The following is a 24255-nucleotide window of genomic DNA, read 5'->3' as shown; positions in this document are numbered from 1 at the left end:
AACAACAAATGCTTCCTGTTTGACAGCAACACCATGTGCAAGGTCATAAATCTGATCACCAGAGCAGCAGATACAGTGACAGTGTTGCTCGCAGGAAGCACCCTGGATTAGCAAGGATTTATGGGTGGACTTTGGATAACACAACCCATCACTTGTGAATGCACCCAGTATCCTGTTTCTTAAGATGGCAGACTGGGATTTTTGCAAGTGAAAAGAAAAGTGTCTTGATACTTCAATCCACGAAAACAGAAAATGCTCAGACTGAATTCTGCTTTAGTAACTATCTGCAATTGAATAGGGGAACTGAAATAAGGAGCAGATATCTGGGAGGGGAGTTGGACCTCTGGTAGTGATTATTGCCCATGTGGAGCTTTTTCCATTCTGGTACCCTGGCTCAGACTCTTATGTCTGGATCTTTTAAAGGGTCCAGTGAGGTTTGGGCATGTCTGATTTTCAACACTTCAGATTAAACTTTTCTACAGCTCCCTGAGGCCTTACTAATGCAGACCCCCTGTTGACTTGCAGCAAAATTGAAAAAGAAAAAAACATCAACTGTGAAAACTAGAGGTGGAAATTGCATGTGTGACACTGGGATGATGTGGTGACGTCTTTGGAAAGGTAATAATTATCGTTGTCACCTTCGTTTTTTATGATGCCAAGGAAAGAGAATTAAAACATTTTCAGGATGACAGGTTTGAAGCGGGTGCTTGGCTTAATTTGTTTAGCACATTAAAAGAATTGAGGCATTGAAGGACATGATTGTGCCATGGCAATTTCAAGCAGCCTTAGCACATTGTTTCTGCAAAGCACCGTTTCTTTGCAATTTCTCAGCTAAAGTACACAAAGGTTCCTTTATTTCTGCTTCTAGGTCAAAATTTATAAGTAGAGAAAAGTTAACAAAATGACCTTACGGCAGCAAAGAAACTGCATTAAAATTCAGCTGAAAATTCACATTAGATATTCATGGTGTTAGTCAGACTATCCATCTAAAATATTTTCATTTTTAGTGAACTGGGCCAGAATCAGCCCACCAAAGGCTGTCAAAGTGAAGAAGGGCATGAATTTTAGACTTTTAACTGTATTTCAAAGGTTTTAAAATTTTTCCTACTGATAAAACTAAAACCATTCATGTCACACCAAAGTAAATAAGTAATAGATAAACAATGAAATAGCAGAAGGTTCCTGTTTTCTATTATATTATCTAATATAGAAATGTGTGATTTTTAGAAACAAAGACAAAAAGAGGACACATCTGTTAACAAAAAATATCCATTTTATAATTGCAGGACAGTCAGCACAAATAGATAGCAGAGCAGTCTTTTTTTTTACAATTTAGGCCCAAAGCAGCATTTCTTTCTCTTGTTGAAAAACTGGGATGTACTCCTGAAATTGCACTTCTTTTTTATTTTAAAATATCTCTAAACCTATTTGCACTGACATAAAGAGGAGTTTCTCTGACAGTTGCAATGCTTTACTCTGTTGGGAAACCTCAGGTCTGTCCGTGGTAATATGCTAACACACACACACATAATTATTGCAAACAGTCACAACAGCACTCCCTGATGGCCGGAGCCTCCGGCCTCCTCCAGAAGGGCAATTCACTCCCCCACACAGCACCCAAAACATTAACCCATTAACTTCAAAAAATGATATACCAGAACAAGCCTGATCCACAGAGTCCGACACCCCAAAACCCACGCAGAACCCAAGTGATAAACTTCCAGTGTACTGGTGCCAGAAACCAAAGGACATCCTCAGTCGTCCCTGCCCGTGCTCCAGTGGATCAAAGCTGTTTTGCTGGCATGCGGAAGCGCTCCGGATAGGTGATTTTAATATTGTGGTTTAATGGTCTATGAATTTGAATTTATTTTTGAAAATCAGACAAAGTGTCATCAATATTTTTTAAGAACTCAGAAAAAGAGTCCTAAAATACTGACAGCTAATGGAAACCTGGAACACAAAAGGAATCATAAGTAATAAATGGAAAAGGTTGGGGAACGTCACTACATAACAGTGTCAAAATAATCCAATAAACCCTCTTTTCAGTGTGTGTGTCCTGTAAGTATAAAGCTGTTTCCTCACTAACTTATAACATGTGGCAAATGTCATGGAGTAAAAAGCAGGATAAGACTTGTGGAATTATAGCTGAAGTAAAGCATTCCTTGAGTATTTAGATAGCTATAGTAAAAACTGTTCTGTTCATATTATACTTGTGCACTCTTTCTTAATGTTTTTTATGAAAATATATTTGATATAACCACATACAAACAGCTAGCACCCACCCATACTTCTCTCTGAGACACACATATACACTCAGTGTGTTTTTCTCATTTAAGATGCCTCGAGGAGCGAATAAGTGCCAGGCGGTACCAGTCCACTGTCGGCTGCTCTCGCCAAGGCCAGACAAACAGGGGTTCGGGTTGGCAAGATGCCCCCTGCCCCCTCTTGCAGCACTCAGGCCACAGGCAGCTGACAGAAAAAGCAGCCAAAAGATCAACAGTTGCTGTGACTTTGGTTGAGCGACTGGCCAGGCTGCTGCACGCCACCCAGCACACACTCAGGGCACCTGACCCTGAGTAAACTGACAAATGCCGAATGTTTGAGTGTGCCTGCAGAGTGATGTGACCCTGAGGGTTCGATGACCTTACTGCACCGGGTAACCAGACACACACACAACTACAGGTATAATTTTAACACTTTTTCCTCCTTTTTTGTCTGTCTTTCAAGCTCTCGACCAACTATATTCCACTTACAATCTCCCACACAGTAATCATCATGGAGCAAATCTAATGATCCTTGCACCAGGGAAAGAGTGCTGTAATTTGTGCCTGATTACCATGTTTATGTGACTGGATGCTGTTTTACAGTGCGCGATACTTAAACAAGTGCTTGAAATTAACGTCTGGTTTGTTACTTTCAGCAAAGAAAAAGTACACTCACTTCATTAGGTTTCTCTGAACTGCCTCCACATTTTGTATTCATAGGCCTTGGCACAGAAACTCATAAACTTGCACAAGCATATGGCACCCTAACTATACATTATAGCCTTTCGATGTAAAGTACAGTCGTCAGACATATTTAACTCATCTTGACAAGGATGTTAATTTTCCTGAAAGCAGGGATGGATTCCAGTGACCTTCCCTATCGACGTCCCTAATTCCCTCCAAAATGCCCAGCTGTTGCCACAGCAGACAGCTGCTTTGGGGGCAGAAGGAATCTCAGCTGTTGAGGGGAGCTGTGCAAAAAGGTTGGTGGATTTTCGGGTTTGTATTCCCCCAAACTCCACTCACTGCCCTGCTTGAAGCTGGGTGGAAAAATGCTGACAGACAGCAAACTGAGGGATGGAAAACAGAGGCTACAGCTGTCCGTGTGTTTACAACCAAACTGCTCTGTTCCTACCCCCAGCTCAAAAACTACTGATTTTTGAGCTGGGGGTCAAATTAAGAGACATCCCCAAATAATCTGTGGACTATAATTTAGCTTGTTGGGAAATTCACTGTTGGAGATTCAAAAATAAAGAAAGGAAGAGATTCATTTGCCATTTTAGCAGCAAAAGTTTACCACAGTTATGTCAAAACCACTTGGGGATCAGCTGATTTCCAAACACAGTGATTTCAATACACTGATCCCTCTATACATGTGACTCATAACCTGTTTAATGCTCTGTTGTTTCTTTCTGGATTGATTTTCAGTTTTAACTTGCATATCTAAAATGTGACTTCCTCTGTGGAAAATTCAGCCTGATATTACAATTACGGACGCATAATGAAAAGCTGAGGGGATAATGAGAGCTCACTTTGACTCCCTGATGTGGGCATCAAATAATGTCTCTGGGCTATGATTGCCATTAATAGACTAATGAGCCTGGACAGTCTGGAAAATGAACGGAACGAAAACTGCTGCGGAAGTCATGCTGCGGAAGGAAAAACTATTATATGAATTAGAAAGAGCGTGGGTTAGTTCAGAGAGGATCAAGTGACCATCATTTACCATTCTTGATTATGGAGGCAACTGAAAAACCTACTGTAGTTTGGACAGAAGCAACCAGTAGTACTGATATATAAGCCAGACTCATGCAACAGTAGCACCTCTTTTTATTTTACTCCTAATAGTGATCTAATATAGTCATTTCTTAATTTCTAAAACTCACACATTTAAATCAATCATATTCATTTTCTAGAAATCAGAGTATCAAGTCCAACTGTAGGTCTGAGTTTTAATCTCTATGACTTTGTTTCTTATTGCTATACCGCCCTCTTGCGGCGCAATGTTGAAATCACAAGACAAGAACGTTCCACAGGTGGCCGAAGTGCTTCAGCTGTTTTTCTTTTGATTATTGATGTATAAGAGAACCTTTTAAAATTATTTGCACTGACCTGCAGCCACACACCATGTATACAGAGAGAGAGAGAGAGATACATACATACCAGCTACAAAAACACTTCTAACCTAATCATCAGTATAATACATGGAAATGTTGGCGCACTCACCTTAAAACGGCTTCTGTAACACAAAGTAGGGTAAGCTTATTACTAAAAAAGCAAAACTAGCTGCTTTAACAGCAGTTTTGTTTTACAGTATAATGCAAATTATTATAAGGCTTTACAACATATCACCTTTATTACATAAAAATCAGACTGCTGACAGAGAAATATCTGAATGCTCTGTACTGTAGCACACACTGACCCAAAGTCCTGCAAATATCAAGGTTTCATTGAACGCAAAACTTCGTTTTTCGGTGAAAGAATACCTTGCAAACAAATCTGTAGCAAAGCTGTGCCGCTGATTTTTTTTTTTTTTTATATATATATATATATCTTATTCCTCCTCCTTCTTTTCTTTTTCAGGACCACGGAGAGCGCCCCTGACCCCCTGGACTGGAGGTTATGCGTTTGGAAGTCACGTGATTGTGTTTAAACCTGAAAATCCCCCCTCCTCTCTAAATCGACTTCAGCTCTGCCCCCTTCGGCTTTGCCGCTACTACGCGCAGTGCTGAAGCTGCTGTCCTGGAAAGAGCAACCTATCAAGAGCAGGAAGCGGCAGATCAACAACGGAAGCGACAGCGTTTTGCGACAAATTTACTCCCACTTTGAGTGGAAAGGTGTCGAGGAACATGCGTTCAACGCACAGGTGAAAAAAATCACCTGATTTAACTTCTTCGCTACTCCAACTTTTCGGCCCTGCCTTGCGCAGATTCCGGTTAGATTTGCTTTTTGTTTGTTTGGTTCTGTTGAGAATAGTTTTGTTTTTTTTAAAGAAACAAACAAACTATAAAATCTTGAGGCATGTCTCGCAAGAAGGCAGTCAAAGGCAAAGCAGCGACCAGCAGCCCGTCCGCGGGCAGCCCCGCCGGGAAAGGGACCGGGAAATCTGCGAGAGGAAGCCCGGGCATCGTTCAGATGAATGGTGTAGTCCATCCCAGCAGACCGTCCATCAGCAACAGCAGCGAGTTTTATGACATCGCTTTCAAGGTAAAGGTGCCCGCCGATGTTACTCAGTCAACCCAAGTCACGCAAAAGTCGACTGTGTTGTAGGACTTTGCATGAAAACACGAAAGGGTGCGGTGGGGTATAATTTGGGAAACAACACACCCACGAAGGTCAAAAACTAAAATCGAGCAAATGATATGCATGCTTTTGTGTATGTGTGTGTATTTTAGGCACGATAAACCCGATTGTAGTCTACTTTATGCCTGCTGCTGCCGTTGTCCTGCCCAGCTTTCATTGTCTTCCGTTTTACCACCACCTTTATCATTTAAACAGCAGCGAACCCGCGACAGCAGCTGTGTCAATAAACAATCGATAACCCGGAGAAGGGGCGCATCGCACTACAACAGCCAACCAACAAATCATTTGCTCCTGCCGTGCAACCGGTTAATTGCACGTTTTCCTCAGAAGCAGGTTGAGTTGTTGGTGTACTCAACCTAATGTGAGGGTAATGGGTGTGCAGAACTGCCACTTCACCTCAACACAAACACAGATTTACACCCACAGATTCCCTGTGTGTACTCCCAGCGTAGCTTCAAGGGGCCCTTGCCACCTACTCCGTGTTTTTGAAGCAGCTGTTTGATGTGAGAGGAGAGATGGCTTTGTGTTGCTTTTTTTCCATTTGAAAGAATGGATTGTTCCATGTAAGCCACTTAAATGAAGGGCTTCTACTTCCATATTTCCAAAAGGTTGGATTAACCTGTTTCAGTTTGGGCTCAGATCTCTACTGGTGCAAATCTCTACTGCCTGGCCTTTCTTCAGTAGCATCACATACTGCCACACTGATTTCCTACAGCTCTGACAAGTGCTTTCGAAATTCTCTCTAATCCTTCTCTTTTGATTTCTTTTGATAATTCAGCACTGGATTATAGTCCAACCTGTAGATTCAAGGTTAGCAGGAGGCTTTTGAGAGATTGCACTGTACCTCTATCTGATCGTGCTCTGAAAAGTAAAGTGCAATGTCATTTGTCGGGCATTGTGCCATGTTCCATGTATTGCTTATGGCTCTCTCTGGTCAATAATCACATTAAATATAAGAGAGACAGAGAATCCAAGCACCTTCTCTTGCACACTCCTTCAAAGGTCTGAATATGGGTGAGGCTTCTGAGGGAGGGGTCAAAAAAGAAACAAGATTTTCAGAGATAAAAAGAAGTGGGAGCGACTCCTTTTTTTTTATTCTCCTTCCTGGTTCTTTCGTGTCCTCTCTGCTTCCTCTCTACGGACCCAGGAGGCGCTTTTAATTTCCATACTCCAGGTCCCAAAGTGCCTCAGCTAAACTGATAATAGTAATCACATAAAACCTTTAACCTAATCACAGCTCTGAATAAAAAGAGAAATGTACAGCTCGCTTTTCTGCAATAAAGTTAGCCGCGTACGAATACATCATGCACTTACAGAAAGGCTTTAAGGACATCAACTGGTCACAGCAAGGAGTCACACATTCATCCACATACACCTTCTCCCCTGGCCAAGCACCAGAATACCAGGACCGATTTAGCCGAATGATTCAGACGCGGCGATGACAAACAATCAGACGCTGATAGTTAATTAAACAAATGAGCAACAGCTCCCTCCTGTTCGTGCTAATTATTTCAGTTATTTCTGGCATTGACTTTTATTTTTTTAATTTTTTAATTTATTTTTTTACTTTTTTTTTCATTGGTCAGTCTGAAATCATATCCCTCGCATGCCTCTAACTCACTCCTGCTGGAATACCTGTGCAGGTGATGCTGGTTGGAGACTCTGGTGTGGGGAAAACCTGTCTTCTGGTCCGATTCAAAGACGGAGCTTTCCTGGCCGGCAGCTTCATCTCCACTGTGGGCATCGACTTTAGGGTGAGTTTAAATCACAAGAGCCAAACATAAACCAATTCCCTGCACACTTTCATACACACTTTCAGATTGTGGTGTTTCTAAATGGGGCCATATTCTAATGGGATTTTTTTTTACAGCTATTCAGTCACTTTACATGTCCCAGAACTATGACTATCTCCTGTGTGAGATGTCTCGGAAGATAAGATATTGATTTCTTAAATTAGTTCGACATGCTTTAGTTTTTTAGTCTCCCTGGGCAATCACAGTACCTATCATGTGCCAGTTTCATGGTCCCGCATGGGCAACTATAAAGAAATGTATCCACGTCTTCTTTTGATCACATTCAGGGGTCTGTGCATGTGACAAAAACAGGTGTTCACTTAGATGATACTGAGAATCATATTTGCAAAAATTTGCTGCTTTTAATCATTAAGTCATAAAATGCGTTGTTCAATTTAATGCACATAGATTAAAATAAAAGTAGAATCAGATATATCTTTTTGCTGCATATTCTTTTTCTTGATAGAATCTGGCAGATACAGTTGTGGTCAGAAGTTCACATACACTTGTTATCAGAATGATTGTTGTAATAATTTTGGGGGCTTTTAAATGATTTGAACTGTTCTTTTTCCAGGATGGAATAATTATACAGCACACATCTTTAATTACTTTTTAAAAAACAAGAATTGGGTGTGCAATTTCAAATTTTGGGGGGGATTTTCTCCAAACCACACACATTCGAAAGTATACATACAGGCTTAAATATATACACACACTTACTAATTGATGCTGAAGGCCTATTAACATCATTGGTGATCATGATTGAATGCAACTGGTAGGTTCTCTTTGCCAGCATAAAAAGGATTTGTTTGACAGAATTTATTGGACTGATGTACTCAGAACAATGGGAAAGTCCAAGCAACTCAGTGAAGAGCTAAGAAGGAGAATTGTAGCTTTACATTTGGTCACAAATTGGCCGAGATGTATGTTTGAAGGATGATACAAGTGAGGCTTTCACCAGCTGTCAAGCAAGGTGGTGGTAGCATTATCCTCTGAGGCTGTTTTGCTACCAGTGGCACTGGATCAATGCACAAAGTGTATGGAATAACGAAAAAGGAGAACTACTTCCAAATTCTTCAATTTCACTTCACATCAACAGCTAGACAGTTGAAACTTGAGACCATCAATAAGATTATTGAATGGCCGTCCTAAAGCTCTGACCTCAACCCTACAGAAATTGAATTTGTGGACTACGCTTAAAATCCAGGTCTGTGATGAGAAACCAATTGATTGAAATTAACTCTACCATTTCTGTCAAGTAGAACATTCATGCCCATGATGAGTGACTGCAAATCAGTTCAAACTCCACATATAACTGAGAATAACGTAAAAATAAATCTTTACATGTTCATGCTGAGATATTTTTTTGCTTGTTTTTGACAATTATATGCTAATTTGATTTTGATGACAGCAATACTTTTTTTTCTTTAATTTCACAACTAATTAGATTCATTGGCGATAGTTCAGCAACATGGCTGGGTATAAAAAGCAGTTGTAGGAAGGTTTGGTTGGGTTTGCAGTTGTGTTAAAGACTAAACTGAAATTTGTCAGTGTAAAAATGCAAACAATTGAGATGTGATTAATGTCACTGCAAATCATCACTACATCTACAAATTCTTTACCATAGAAAGACAAAAATCTATATACTGTAAGCACCTTCCCCAGAAAGTAGTGTCACCAATACTATACTACTGTAAGCACTTTTTTATTATAAGCATGCACACACACTGCTGATCTACTTGTAGCAGCTGTGCTGCTTTCAGTCTGTATTATGTGTTTAACCTCTTCATATTTCTCTAAAATTATAGCTTTTTAGTTTTAGCTTGCTTTGTAAAATCACCGACATGATTTAAATATAGTTCTGTTTTTGTCACAGGTTGCACGGCTTCCCAACTTTTTGGGTGGAACAGGGTTATAATATTACATAAATGTACAGTAGTCTAGTAATTTGTGTGTGTGTGTGTGTGTGTGTGTGTGTGTGCGTGTGTGTGTGTGTGGTAAACTAAATATCCAACCATTGTATAGTCCTGTGTGGGCTGGACGAGTTTGTGGGTGGGTGAGCGGTTGAATTATTTACTTATGCAATGTCTCTTATGACACTTATAGCGCCGTAATGCTGATGCACATTTAGGCCTCTCCAAGTACAGAGGAGGCCTTCATCAGCCATCTCTGTCTGCTACATTTAATGCTAATGGAGGAAAAAGAACCAGACGCATAAAGTTTAGCACTTACTCAGCTCTTTTGCCTTATTGACTTATTATTTAATCGCAGTGTAGCACAGAGCTGTATTACGTGAATAATTTTCTCTCGTCAAAGCTCCCTTTGTCTTCTGCATGGTTTCGCGTTAAGCGGTTCAGTTCTTAGATCTCCCAGGACTCATGAGAATCGTCTACAGTTTTATTTCTCTTATTATATTTTGTTGGGGTTTTTAAAAATTTACATTTAAAACAGTTCACCGAATGATTATAATTACATAATGGCTTGAAACTGGACATGGATATCTATAAAAACATGAATGTGAACTTCATATATTGTTTAAACAGTGACAACAGTGAGGGGCTTATCTGTTTGTTTTTAAGACAAAAAGACCAGGGTTTTGTTGAGTTGGGGGGAAAAACTTGAAGGTCTGTGGTGTTTGTCTTCCCATGGAGAATACACAGAGAAAGGAAGAAAGACGGGGAGTGATCCTTATTTTTAGGAGAGACAGTTTTGATCCCCTTTAGTTGGTGGGAAAGAGAGGCAATTTGCTTCGTATGGGGATTTGATCCAGTTCTCACTTCAAAGCTCTCCAGCAAGATGCAATGTTTTCCTTTCCCCTCTTGTTTATTGCATTCTCATCTCATTTAAACCTCAACATGTTCTCGGGATTAGAGTTGCACTAGTACATTGTTTGACTTAAGATACAGTGAGTGTGAATGCAAAATGTGCTGCATCTCTGCACTTGTTTCACTTCAAAAATCCATGCAGGATGCTTATAAAGAATTAAATTACAGATAAGAGTGAAAGGTTAGACTGTACCTTGCTTACTCTCATGACACAAATGGGAAGCAGACATAGCTCTCTATTCCACACATATTGCGATGATATGATATCAACCCTACCAGGTTAATAGGGTGTGAATTCAAGTCTATGGCTGCCTAATGAATCACACCAAGAAATGTTTGTCGCAGATTTATCACTGGTTCCAGAAATGCGTAATTCTGTCTTTCAAATGCGTTTCTACTTTCACATCACTGTCTTGCACATGTAAAACTTTTTAGGAACTAAAATTTTAACCGGAGAAGTTTTCAGGGTAATGAACTCTGTCTCGTGTTATAGTTCAATTGAAATTGAAAATTTGCATAAAAGTGGGACAAGTGATCATCTTCAGAGTCGGTGTGTTGACAGTTAATACAAGTGTTAATGGGTCGGGACTTTGCAGGTATTAGTGTGTGTAAATGACTTGTTACCCAAGCAAAAATAAATTATGACAGATATTAAATGATTGTTTTCAGAAATTACACAATTGGTGCCGTTACACTAAATAAATTTTGATATTTTATTTTCATATACTGTGTTGCCAAAAGTTTTTGTCTACCGTCTGATGTCCCCACCCTTTGCTAAAACAGCTTCAACTCTTCTGGGAAGTCTTCTATCAGGTTGTGGTCAGGACTCAACTGTAAAGGCCACTCAAGTCCTTTCACACTAAACTCATTCATTCATGTCTTTATGGACCTTGCTTCGTGCACTGGTGCGAAGTCATGTTGGAACAGGAAGAGCCCATCCCCGAACTCTTCGCACAAAGTTGGGAGAATGAAATTTTCCAAAATGTCGTGGTATGCTGAAGCATAGGAGTTCCTTTCACTTCAACTAAGAGGCTAAGATGAACTCCTGAAACACGACCCCACACCACAATCCCCCCTCCATCAATCTTTACATTTGGCACAATGCAGTGAGACGGCACAGTTCTCCTGGCAACCTCCAAACTCAGACTCGTCCATCAGATTGCCAGACAGAGACGCGTTATTCGCCACTTCAGAGAATACGTCTCCGCTGCTCTAGAGTCCAGTGCCAGCATGCTTTACAGCACTGCATCTGACATTTTGCATTGTACTTTATGACGTAAGGTTTGGACGCAGCTGCTCAGCCATAGAAACCCATTCTATGAAGCTCTGTACGCACTGTTCTTGAGCTAGCCTGAAGGTCACATGAAGTTTGGAGGTCTGTAGTGATTGACTCTGCGCATTAGCATCCCCTGACCCCGCTCTACCACTTCCTCACTGAGTTGCTGTTGTTTCCTATCGATTCCACTTTCTTACAATGCCACTAACAGTTGACTGTGGAATATTTATACATTTCTCAATGAGAAATTTCATGATTGGACTTGTCGCACAGTGGCATTCTATCACAGTACCACTGCGCTTCTGAGAGTGACCCATTCTTTCACAAATGTTTGTAGAACCAGTGTGCATGCCTAGGTGCTTGATTTTATACACCTGTGGCCACGGAAGTTACTAGAAGGACTGGAATGGGTGAGTGACAGCTTTTACAATATAGCGTATGTTAGTGATTTACACATTTGCCTAAGAAGCAAAAGATTCCTGGTTTGATCCTGGGAGAAATTTTGGTGTTGCATCAGAAAGGGCATTTGGCATTAAAAATCTGGCAAATTAAACAGTCTACCTAACAAGAGGCAAAGCAACTAAGGAAAAAAATCACAGCATAATGACTGGAACATTATTACAAAAAGTCAAAACAATGGACAAACAAAAAAACAGAGCAATAAGAGGTTTTTTGTTTCAAATTTTTCTACTCTTTTATCAATCTCCCTCTGCGCCATCTGGGAAACTCTACTCTCCTGCATTGTTATATCGCTGAAAAGCATTTGAAGCTCCACTTGGTTGTGACTTGAGCCCAACTAGAATGGCCATGTGCATGTAATATGCCAATATTAGGAGGTGCACAACACCAAAGTGCAGAGGAAAGCATGCACCGTGCACAAGGACAACAGAAGTGAGCCTAAACTACCTGTATTACTATCAAGTCCATCAATCTATCACCAAACAGTATTTAGCATGTCAGCCTGTACGTCTCTGTCTGTTGCAATGAGATTTTCATGCACGGAGAAACCAATATCAACTGTAATTGTTCACATCCATCATACATTAAGTTTCCTTCATTTTCCTGTCACTTCCCTCCCTGGCATCCCGTTTGGCATTTCATGCATATTCTTGCTAAAAATAATGTTTTGTTTATCCTTTTAAATGCTGGAGCCTGAAGGGATGCATTTTTTTTTTCACGTTTAACTCAATCCCACAGTTCCAAATAGCAACAGGGAATTTATCTGAATTTAATTCAGTTTTATTTTTATAATGCCAATTTACAACAACAGTTGCCTCAAGGAGCTTTATATCGCAAGGTAAAATCCCTACAATATTAGAGAGAGATCCCCAACAATCAGATAATCCACTGTGAGCAAGCACTTGGCAACTGTGGGAAGGAAAAACTCTTTTAACCGGAAGAGCCCACTGCCTTATCGGGCTCAAGAATGGGCAACCATCTGCTGCAACCAGCTGGGGGATAAGTGGAAATTATAAAAGCTAGAGAAAGAAAACAAAAGTTAACAAAATGTATTTATAGCTTAGATAAGAAAAGTTATCTGAATGAAGAAGCAAAGGGAAATAGAAAGGGAAATGATGCCAGAGAGAAAAAGAAACACAAAATGCTCAAAAAGAAGCCATTACTCTAACAAACCTTCCTTTTATGTCTGTACTTGGAAAAACAGCCTTTCCTGCTGCTTCCTTTTCACAGTCTATTTCATTTAAGGACAACGGAGAGAATTAATACTTCAGTCCTTCATTTGACAGAGTGGTTGAGAGAAGAGCATCACTTCTCACCTCTAGTAAGAGACAAGGGAGCTGCTCTCAGCTGTCAGTTATGTCTGCTGCACCCAAAGTGATAGATCTCTTATGCAACCACAGATTTCGCCTCGGCTGGGCAGTAGTTTCATTTTTCAGCATGTATTTCTATAGTAGTGAAATGAGATATGGGATGTTTATATGAAGTTTATATGGATATAGTTTAATGTTGTGTTACATAACCTGTTCTTCTGTAACTGTGTGCTCGTGTTTCCGTCTCTCCTCTCTCACATTCTCCGAACAGCCAGAGCCCAGGTGAAGAATTCATTATTATCTCAATATTTAAAGCTATATGTTGACTCAGTGTTACAGTAATATGTGTGGGAACAACACAGGTTCAACGGCCATTGTTTGGACTGTGTTGCTCTTATCCCCTTGCACTTACGGTACAAGTGCTAGAATTGGACACAAAGGGTTAAAGATACTGAGCAAAAACAGCTGATCAGTGAAATTGTTATTTTTAAGAAAATGTCTTAAAAAAAATGTGTCATAAGACCTATATTGCCTATAACTGCTGACTAACGTTTTCTCACTCAATGGGCTTAAATTTAATGTTTCTTTTTCAATTTGTGGTGATCTGCACATTGTGCTTTACAGTGTGTGTGAATTTATGAAACATCATTACCGACTGATATGCATTACCACCCTTGACCTAAGTTCTTTCCCTGCATCTGTCTGATCTCTGAACAAAATGTCCAGGGTGCTCATCTCGTACTGGCATGTGGGCTAACCAGTATACTGAAAGTTGCACAGTGAGCTAGGAACAGATCATTTTAACTCTAGGGGTGTGTCATATGGCCTTATGTCACTATATTTCAAAGAAACTTGCAATAATTATATAATTGATGATTTATATTTAAAGGCGTGCTTATTGGAGACATTAGCAGGCATCAGCATCTATAAGTGAGCTGCTATCTCTGATGACATATTACCTCATTTGAAGTGTGAATCTACCGAGGTGCCAGCAGCTGGAGGATTACAAAGCAGTGACGTATTATATACAGTGACACAGCATGGGTCAAATGTAAGCACAAGTGTAGCCCAGTTATTGTCGCCAATGGAAAGTTTAGGCAAACGTATGACATAACTACTTAATGCTTTAGTTTAATAGTGACAAAGGTAACGTCAAATGTCATTTGGGTCCTCCCTCTCCATTCCCACACACTTGATTGTGACCACAGCTGGCAAGTGCTCTAGCGATACTCGATGAGTTATTTGTTGACTTTTGGGGTATCACATCACCAGCTGCTAGCATCCCTTCTTCTTGTGCCTTCGTAGCCTGGTTGTCGTTGCTGGTGTGCCTTTTTTCCTTTAAGTAATGAACAGTTTCCTTGCATGTTTTTGCAAAGAATGGTGCTTTGCTGGAGGTTTTTAAAGTAACCTCCTTTTTAGGTAGTAAATTGCCATTGGAGACTGACACCCAGCTCTTGCTCTCAGACATGGCTTTCCTTGGTCATTATTGTGTATGCGCAGGGATTTTTATATGATAAATCGGCTGGTTCTAATATCGCATTTTTCTGCTCTACTGGAGCACTTAAAGCACTTTAAAGAAGCAGTTTTTTCTGTGTATGTATGTATTTCCATGCAGATTGGAGCAGCCAGGGATCAAACCACCAACCTTCCAATTAGTGTAAGACCTGCTCTTGAGCTACAGCTACCCCATATAATACTGGTATTTTAATTATACCAGTATTATCGTGGACTTTATGGTATGGCACAGCCCTAATAAATATCTTTAATTCTGAGGATTAAATCAGTTACAACTGACCACAGACTACAGCCCAGAACAGATGAAATATCACAACAGTCTCAGCTCTCCAGTGTTCTAGTAGCGCTCTGTCTAGGAGTGGTCTATAAAATGTCCCTGACATATTTAAGAGACATGGATCACATCTTGAATACTAATTCATGTCTTCCTGCTTGTAGTCTGTATTGTACTTAAGACCTTTTATCAGTGCAGTGCAACTCTAGGCAAGATTCATTCATGCTCTTCAGCTACAATGGATGAGCCCATGGTTATCACTGAGTTATGGGATGCACAAATATTGTTGCAGTAGCCTTGTGTCCTGGTAAACACTTTAATGCTCTTGTCTAGTGATTTGTCTCAGAGTATTACTGTACATCCTTCCAAGTGTGTGTGTGTGTGCGCGGAAGAGAGTCAACCATGTTTTTTGTGAGTCATAGAAAACCAACCTCTTTCTGAGCTGGATAAAAGAATGAAATGAATAACAGGTTATGTTTTTTGGTGGGTTTTTTTTAATAACACACCATGTTACATAATGCATTTACAATACTTCAAAATAACTAAAACACAAGGTACTGTCTCTGCCTTTGTAAAGCTGCTTTCAACCGCTTCCGTATTGACAGGGCGTCGCCGAAGCGGGTGGCTCAGCATGTTTGATTTGGCTGGCGTTTATGGCGGATGCTCAAGGATCTCTCGGTTGTTACGCAAATATGTAAACCACTACACCGTGGAGCCACCTGCCCCTTACTGTATACTAATCATTAGTCTTATCTGTAAATGTTCTCTAATATCCTCCTCCACTATCTTTTCGGCTTGCCTACAGACGTCACCTGGCACTTTCTCATTTGTACTAATGAACCTCAGACTCGTGTGTGTCGGGAGTTTCATACCTCACTGATGACGGAGAAGTATGTAAACATCAAGCTTCCATTTTTAAGTGCAGCAGGCGTGATTCGCACATTCACCAGGGAACCCCATTGATTCATATTTCACTTTCCGCTGATGTTATTTGTGGTAGTACTTAATATGTGCAACATATGGGGGTGGGGTCTATGGTGCAGGCAAACTGCAGAGACTTCCTACTACTGTTATAACGACAACGAGAAGTGAGTTCACTTTTATCTAAGTTAATGTGGATAATGGATAATTTTGTAATTGAAGGATTTCTTACAAAAGCTGCTATAGTCATTACCTTACACTGTGTCCATTTACCTTCATTTATCTCATGTGAATTGCCCAGTTAATTTTACTGCATTAGTCATCAGCAACAATTTATTTATAATTTATCTTTTTTCATCTGTGTTCGGAGCAGATGTTGAATAATTCAAAGAAGTCTAGTCTTATTATGAAGGCAGTGCTGAGGATTGTCTGTTAAAGTGTGTGCATTTACATGACAGTGAAGACGGGTGTGTTCCTCCTGCCACTGCAGAAAGCACAGAGATATGACAGAGGCGGCGGCAGCACAGAGAGCTGGGAGAGAAGGTCAGTGGTGTTACAGAGGATTTGAATCAGCTGTAAATTATGTTGTCATCTTGGCACAGGAACAAAACATATCAGTGAGCATGAATATGTTACATTATGAGGATGAAATGTAATGATTAATAGGGATTAGAATATTTCTCTGTGCTTTAGTCATTTTGTCTGTGAAATGTCAGAAATATCTATATTTTAAAACAGGACCTTGAATGAAATACACTGAAACCAAGTCTTATTCATGTCTTAAAAGCGAGAAATCTTACCCTGACGCAGAGGCCTGAACAGTACATGATTATTTTAAGTTGCTGCCATGGCTCAGACTTGTTTCAGCACATACCATGTCAAAGCAAATATCCTGGTTAGATTTTTTTATTCCGACTCTGCCCGTGTTTGGTAGGTATTCACTGTTACTGAGAAGATTGTGTTGCTTCTGGCCGAGTCACTTGGCAATAATAATTTGGCCCTTCCAAAAGTCACTCAGGTCAGCACGCCTGCCTATTTTCCTCACTTCCCATGGGCTGAGCATGATAACGACTGTTCTTTTATGTGGTATTCAGACTTGGCAAAAGCACACACATTCTGAGGTAGAAGTACAGATACTAGAATAGAGAAATACTTCAGTAAAAATTGAAGTTCTGCTTCAACTTTTACTGGAGTCAAAGTAGAAAAGTACACGCTCTGAAATGTAGTAGTAAGAACGTAAAAAGTGGCTCTTTGGAAGATGTTTCTACCAGTTATTTTTGTGCAAAGCCTTGTGCTATATTAATGTAATAATAAAATAATAATAGTAGATGGGATACAAACATTAGTCATTTTTTTTATTCTGATAGTTCTAAACGAAAAACAGAAATGTGTTTTAGAAAAACTTCTTTAAAACAAAAAATGACATAAATATTGATTAGGCAAATCTGAGATGGTCTCAGGGACAATCCAGCACATAACAGCAGTGCGCACAATGCAAGCAGGCAGGGCATAACCAAGTGGCCAGCATAGTATACAGGAACATCTATGCTGAGTATGGCCAGGATGTCCCAAGGTCAAAATGGGATAATAGGGTGGTTGAGAATAACGGAGTTAAGATCCAGACATAGTAGTGGTGGACAAGCAGAGGAAGAAGACTGTAGTAATAGAGGTAGTTACACGAAGTGATAGCAACAAGAGGAAGAAAGAACAAAAGATGCTTGAGAAACCTGAGAAAGGAGTCGGAAAAGATGTGGAGGGTAAAAGCAATAATCAGAGTACTTGGAGTAGTGACCCCCAAAATGGGTAAGTGGCTCAAGCAGATTCCAGGAATGACATCTCTGCCTAGAAAAGTGCAGTCCTATGAACATCAAAGATACTGTGCAGGACCCTCAAGCTTGAAGGATAAAGACCACCCGCAGGGCGAGTGGGGAATTTTATATATATATATATATATATAGCCACAACAGAACCGAAAGGGAATTTACAATGGAAAATCCCACAGTATCAAAGCCTGAAGGCGGCTCATCAGATCATAAGTGTGACCACAAGCATGTTAATTGTTTTTTCACCACTGATAGAGCCATGCACCATGAATTTGTCCCCCACAGTCAGACTGTCAATGCAGAGTTGTAGAACGTCCTGAGGCATGTGAAGAACATTTGCCACAAATGACCTGAGATGTGATGCATGCCCATGTATGCGCCCACTCACTGTTTTGAGCAGTGATCGCAGCGCATAAGATATCAGGTCCTAAAACACATGCTCAGTGCAGCTTTACTACAAAGATACTGAATGCTTAAAGCGTTTTTGTTTTTGTTTTTTTTAACCAGTTCCCTTTTGATTTAAAGTCATTAAAAGTCATTGTGACCTTTCTAATTCTAAATGGAACTAGAAGTGTAAAAGCTGATTTACTGTCTGACCTCTCACTCCAATAATACTGAGCCAGTCATCACATCTTAATGTGGTTGTCTTCGGTAGTTTGCAGTTGCACTGGAAGGCATATTTTAATCTGTGGTCAGTTGTTTTGATAGCAGCTTTATAGGTAAATGGGACGTGCTTAACAGTCGGGTTATCATTCTTAAATTGACATTTTAGTGTGATTATCAGGCAACATTATCTTTCCAAGCAGATAATTGTGTAAAACATGCTTGTAATCGGTTGATGGGAATGGCGGTCCGGATGGGTTTAGTTGAATCATGGAGAGAGATGCTGGTGTGGTTTCCTTTCATTTCCTTTCAGTCACACGTTACACTGCACATTTAGTAGCTGTCACGGACATATACGCACACACAGATGTACGCAAAATGTACAACAGCAACCTGATAACGATGCTCAACAGATGTGACGACTGTTAATGAACCAGGGGAGATAAACGCAGGCAGCAGACTGTGTGTCTTACATCACTGTTTGCACATATACTGCAGGTGGGCTGTTCTAAAGCAACATTTTTATAAAAATAGGCTGCAAAGAAAAAAAACACACTTAATATGTTTAGCAAGCTTTAAAAATGCAACTGAGATAATAAATAAAACATTTATTCAACATTAATCAACATTAGTTCATCTGAAACTAGTTTCTCATGACTTCATTGTTTAATTGACCTTTTTTCTTTTTCTGTTGAATGTGTGAATTTGTCACATTATTGTAAAATGACAGGGTAAGTAACAGCAGAAAGTACATTTTCTTTACTTTTCTTTATATTTTCAAATCTGTATTATTTTATCCTTCAACTCCACTGAGTTTGAGGATTTAGTATGGCATTTTTAAATATAGCTAATAGTCAATTTTACAGATTCAAATAATAAAAAGTATAATGGATGGGATCTGTGTGGTATCAGCACCAATGCAAATGGTCTATTTTGAGTGAAGAGAGTGCTGACCATGACCAGTCATTGAATGTTCTTACCCTGATGCAGGGCTATCACAGAGAGGCAGACAACCATGGACAATTTAGATTCACCGGTTAAACTAAAACCAGATCCATTAATATTATAATTAAAACTAATATATATGATTATTTAAGAACTTCTCAACAAAAATAATTACAGCCCTCTGAACACACAACATTCACATGAATCCACAGACACATTCATGCTCATGGCGTGAGCCACCGTCCTTAACACCAGTGAGTCATGAGCCAGACCATCTCAGTAAAGGCACTCTGAAATAGACTAAATAAGGACAAGTATGATATGAATCATTTTGCTTTAATGCTGGCCTCTGTATGTGTGCTTGTGTGCGTGTATTTACCCATTACTGACTGCAGGTTGCCTTTGACTTCTGTCGTCAGTGTACACACTTCACAGCTGCCGATTGTTGACCTTACTGAGCGCATTATTATGCACTGCACTTTAAGTGTACTAAAAACTGCTTTATGCAAAGTAAGATGAGGTCATCATCTTTAGATGGTGTTGGGATGGTGACTCATGCAACAAGTGGATGTTAGTCATCACATCATTACAGCAACTCAGTTGGTCCTCAGGAGAAGTAATAACATATTTTCGATAATAATTTTGCTCCAGTAATGTTAAACACTCCTACTTTCTGTTTTGTTTTTGCTGTTGTTTTTCTGGTGGAAAAATACACGCAGTTGTTCAAATTTGCAACTCCTGAATGCATTGCAAATCTTTACTTGTAATATTTAAGTTCTTTAGATGATTTAAACCTTTTTTAAACTTCTGCTTCTGGGAAAATATTTTTTCTTTTTTCTCAAGTGGTCAGAATTTTGTATCAAATGTAAGAGTCTATTGAAAGAAAGCAATGAAAAGATGAAAGCAAGACAGCAGGGAGAGACGCATCTTTGGCATGTGAGAGGATGATAACGGACCCATCATAAAAATCAAGCTGTGGCTTGATGATTGCATCTTCTTTTCTGAAAGCTTCCGCTTCTCTTTGATGGTATCACCTGTCAGTGTGCGTGTCACTGACAGTGCATTGCCTCTCTGATAATGGTCTCTTTGCATCTGTCTGTCAGTAGTTTCCAGCATCTATACTTTTTTATTATTTATTTTTTGGTAGTTTGTGTCAAGATGCCTGAGTGATTTCTCCATTATCCACTCTCCCGCCTGCCAGTTTGTCTGCCCGCCTGCCTTTTCTGAGTAGGTGGAATTAAAGTGCCAAGCATAGTCATGCACTGCAAATGGCAGTAATGTTTTTTTTCTGCTTTAAAAATAATTTGAATCAAGATGAACTGGGCCCTAAAATGAATATTTGGACGCATTAAAAACAAGAACTAAAACAGAGATCCAATATGCATGAATATTTATAAGTAAAATTTTGTGCAACTGTTGGCAAAATGTTACTGTTACCAAAGTTAACTGAGAAGAAGGTTAAGGTTAGTGGAATTCCTTATGTTTTGCATACTTGCAGAGAAATAAGCGAAGGGCGAAGATCAAAGATTTGGGCGCTACAAGAGATTTGATGGCTCAGAAGAGTTTTACAAAGATTGTTAACTTAAATTAGAGCTTAGACGACATTTGAGGAGTCACTCTGCAGTCGTGGGTTCCTCTACAAAGCTGCCTAGCATTCTGAAAATGGATTTACTGTAAGTGACACCCACAAAGCAGGAGAAGACAATAATAAAACAAGGAGGTGTTTTTAGCAGTCATAGTGAATCTTAAAAGTGACTCTTATTAGAAACATTGGTGATCGCCTGTGTGGTGGTGCTCTGGTGCACTGGGCAGCAACACCTGCACATAGAAGACCGAGCCATGAGAAGAAAAGCTCACTAACAGGAGTTTGCAAATACATATCTAAATGAGCCTGAAGCTTTTCCTGTATACAGAAGTTAAAACTGAATTTTCCATCATCATGAGCAAGCATATGTTTGGATATCAAAACGAAGAACGCAACACCCCATGGGGGGAATTGATCATTCGTTGTTTGTGTTGCAGCCATTGACGTGAGGTACATGTCACCAACATCTTCTGGAAGCAAACATCACACTGTCTATTTTTTTAAAGGTTCTGCTTCTGCCATGGTTTTCACAATCCTGGGACCTAAACACCATCAAAAATCTGCAGCCAGACATCAGAAGAGTAATACATATGAGAGGCGCCCAAGAATCTAACAGAAGTGCAATGCTTTTGCAGGAAAAGTAGGAAAAAAATCCCCAACAAAACAAGAACTGAAATACTTCTAAATGCTACAAAAAGATTCTCCACGCTGTGATATTTGCCGAAGGTTGTGTTACTGAGATCTACAAAACTTTTCCTTTTAGGCTTCTTCCCATTTTCTTATTTTGAAACTGTAAAAGACAGAGAGAAAAATGTTTTGCTCAAAGAGAGCTTTTTTGGAAATCGACTCATTATTCGCACCCTGGGTTGTGACTGTGAATGCGCGTGAAAATACCTCTTTGCTTGCTTGTGACCGTTGTTGTTTTAGGGCTAAGATATTTAGCTGTGTTTTCTACGAGCCCCGGTCCCTGCTAAATTAAAAGTATTGGGCGAGGGTTCACACCTGCCTGGGGATGCGTTTGTAATTAATGACAAGCAGCTTTGCCACCTGCTGCCCTAATGTCACTCCGATCTAGAGAGGCGAGCCCTGAGGAGCACGATGAATATTTAATGATGACATGAAAGAGGTGGGGGGTGAATTGTTGAACTGTGGAAGCATCACTCAACAAGCGATGAGAGACAGAGATTGTTAAGCAACATAAAGCAAGGGAAGATGGTAATTTGTTGTATTTTGATGTTCTTTTTTTATGCCTCTGTACTGGAGCTGGAGGGATTGTGGTCGTCTTTACAGATATCACGTTTTTGTGAGTGTGATATTTGTCAAATCTCAAACACCTTGAGGGACTTTCTTGTGATTTACTTGGACTCTAGAATGAACTTGTCAGAATTTGTTGGTTAGTAGTGTCATGTGAAGGTCACGGTGACCTAACAAAACACATTTTTGATCTGCTTTGCGATTCAATGATGAATGCGATTCATTCCAGCATGTGAAAATACCAAGAGATAACCCCGACAGGGGACATGTGTTCAACTCTGTGTAGATTTGGTGTATTTTTGTATTTTGTTCCATACTGAACTACGTTTTGTTTTTGATGATTTGGTTCATGCAACCAAATCAAGGAGCAACATGGGGAAGTCACTATCATTAATAGCAAAGTCGTGATATCACAAATCTAAATGTTTTCACAAAAAACTGTTGGTTTTTTTGTTTTGCTTGAGCAATATAAGCTAAAGATGATGCATCAAGTGCAAAGTATGACCTTTTTTAAAAAAAAATTGGAAAAGTCCTTCTCTTATAAGAGTCCTAGATATCAAATCCTGAGGCTTTACACTTCTTGGAATGCAAATCTAAAAAGTTAGCCAGAAAAAAAGTGCCTTAAGTTGATCTACTGGGACTACATGCCTCCATGTCGTGCATTTTAACCAATGCTGTACTGAGAGAATTGGAATTTTTTCTTTGCCAGATAGATCCCAGCCTCTTTCCTTGTTCTTGCTGATGTATTTTTGTTTTGCTCACCTGTGATTTTCCTCAGCACATTGAAGAAGCATACTTAATGGCAGCAGTAATAACAGTTTGCTGCAGTTTGCAGTTTTTCATCTGAAATGCCCCTGAGGCCTTCTGCTCCTTCAATTAGTCTCAGTGTCGAACTTCGTCTGGTCACCCAAGTGGAAAAGTCAATAACAGCAAAGGTTCCCGTTAACCCACTGAATATATACAGTCACAGGTGCTTTAACGGGTGGACTTTTTCAATCAAAGTCATGCACAAAAACGTACTTCTTATTTTCAGTCAACTCATGTTACTGCTTCACTGCTTTGCAGACATTTAGAAGCATACAGGTAAAAACATTATTGCCGCAGCAGCTATGGCCTCGCTGTTAATTGTGCAGGGTCAGCAAGTTTAGCCCATCAATGAATGAATCCCATATTGTCTATAAGTTACAGTGTTTGTGTGTCTGGTGTAATGTGATTTGTTGTGCTTTCTGTGTCTTCAAGAGGTTTTTTTTCATTGCATTTTAATAAAAAAGTCCAATATTTTTGAATTGTATCTTGTGGCTTAAAAATGCTGACCAAGCTCTACTCTGAATGTGGAGAAGAAGAGAGGATCTATGTGTTCAGTTATGCTTCAATAACATGATATTTATAAAGCATCATTTATTCCCTTAAAAAGTTAAATGTGTGTAATCAGCCTTAAATAACAGAGCTCTTGCTGTGCCCAATTCGCTCACACTCCATTATGAAGATTACACTTTACACTGAGATACTAAGGAGTTAGATTGTCATAAAGTAAATGTCAGAGATGAAAGCTAGCCTTGTTTTGGGGTAAACTTGCCACCAGTTCAGTCCCCATTTTGACTTCAGAACTGCCTTAATTTTGTATCTAATTACATATTTATTTTTCTGGCATGCATTAGAAAGCTTCTTCTTTTGGCTAATCCAGTGTGCTGAAATCAAATTTGAATTTGAACATAATGTTGTGGTACACCGGTTTTAGCTGTATACAGCAGTGACTTCTTTGTAGCTTCCACAACACAGATATAACTTCAGATGTGAACTGAAAAAGATGCAGAGAGGACATGAAGTCTTGCATTTTACATTCACAAAGAGATAACTGATTAAATGTTTTCCCTTTTGTAGCGGACACAAACCTTTTGGGGGTTGCATGAGGAAAAGCATTCAGTGCAGAATGACCCCCTGTGAAAGAGGAAGAAGCCAAAAGTATCTCTTTCTTCTGCTTTCTGTAATAGCAGGACTGGATGTTTTTGTGCAGCATGTGTGAGAGCATGCAGCATATCTCTGTCAGCATAACTCAGTGAGCTTGACAGCTTGGAGTTGAGTTGACTGTAGAGTCCTGCCTTTCT

The 24255-nt window shown here is 39.7% G+C and overlaps 1 protein-coding gene across 3 annotated transcripts in view; it reads left to right on the top strand.

The window, feature by feature from the left end:
* Positions 1-4869: 4869 nt before the first annotated feature.
* LOC100707100 (ras-related protein Rab-26) overlaps positions 4870-24255 on the top strand; it is a 58194-nt gene continuing 38808 nt past the window's right edge. Inside the window, exons 1-3 of one of the 3 annotated variants that reach the window (XM_005454912.4) lie at positions 4893-5130; positions 5258-5471; positions 7211-7321. In XM_005454912.4, the coding sequence (XP_005454969.1) occupies positions 5286-5471; positions 7211-7321 (297 nt within the window). In that variant the 5' untranslated portion in view covers positions 4893-5130; positions 5258-5285. Of the gene's footprint in view, positions 5472-7210; positions 7322-24255 lie in introns of all 3 variants that reach the window. The other 2 variants (XM_005454913.4, XM_003450070.5) reach the window with 2 other exon arrangements.

The sequence above is a fragment of the Oreochromis niloticus genome, linkage group LG4 (assembly GCF_001858045.2).
Source record: "Oreochromis niloticus isolate F11D_XX linkage group LG4, O_niloticus_UMD_NMBU, whole genome shotgun sequence".
In the NCBI taxonomy this organism is placed as follows: domain Eukaryota; kingdom Metazoa; phylum Chordata; class Actinopteri; order Cichliformes; family Cichlidae; genus Oreochromis; species Oreochromis niloticus.
This window is presented reverse-complemented; position numbering and strand designations above follow the sequence as displayed.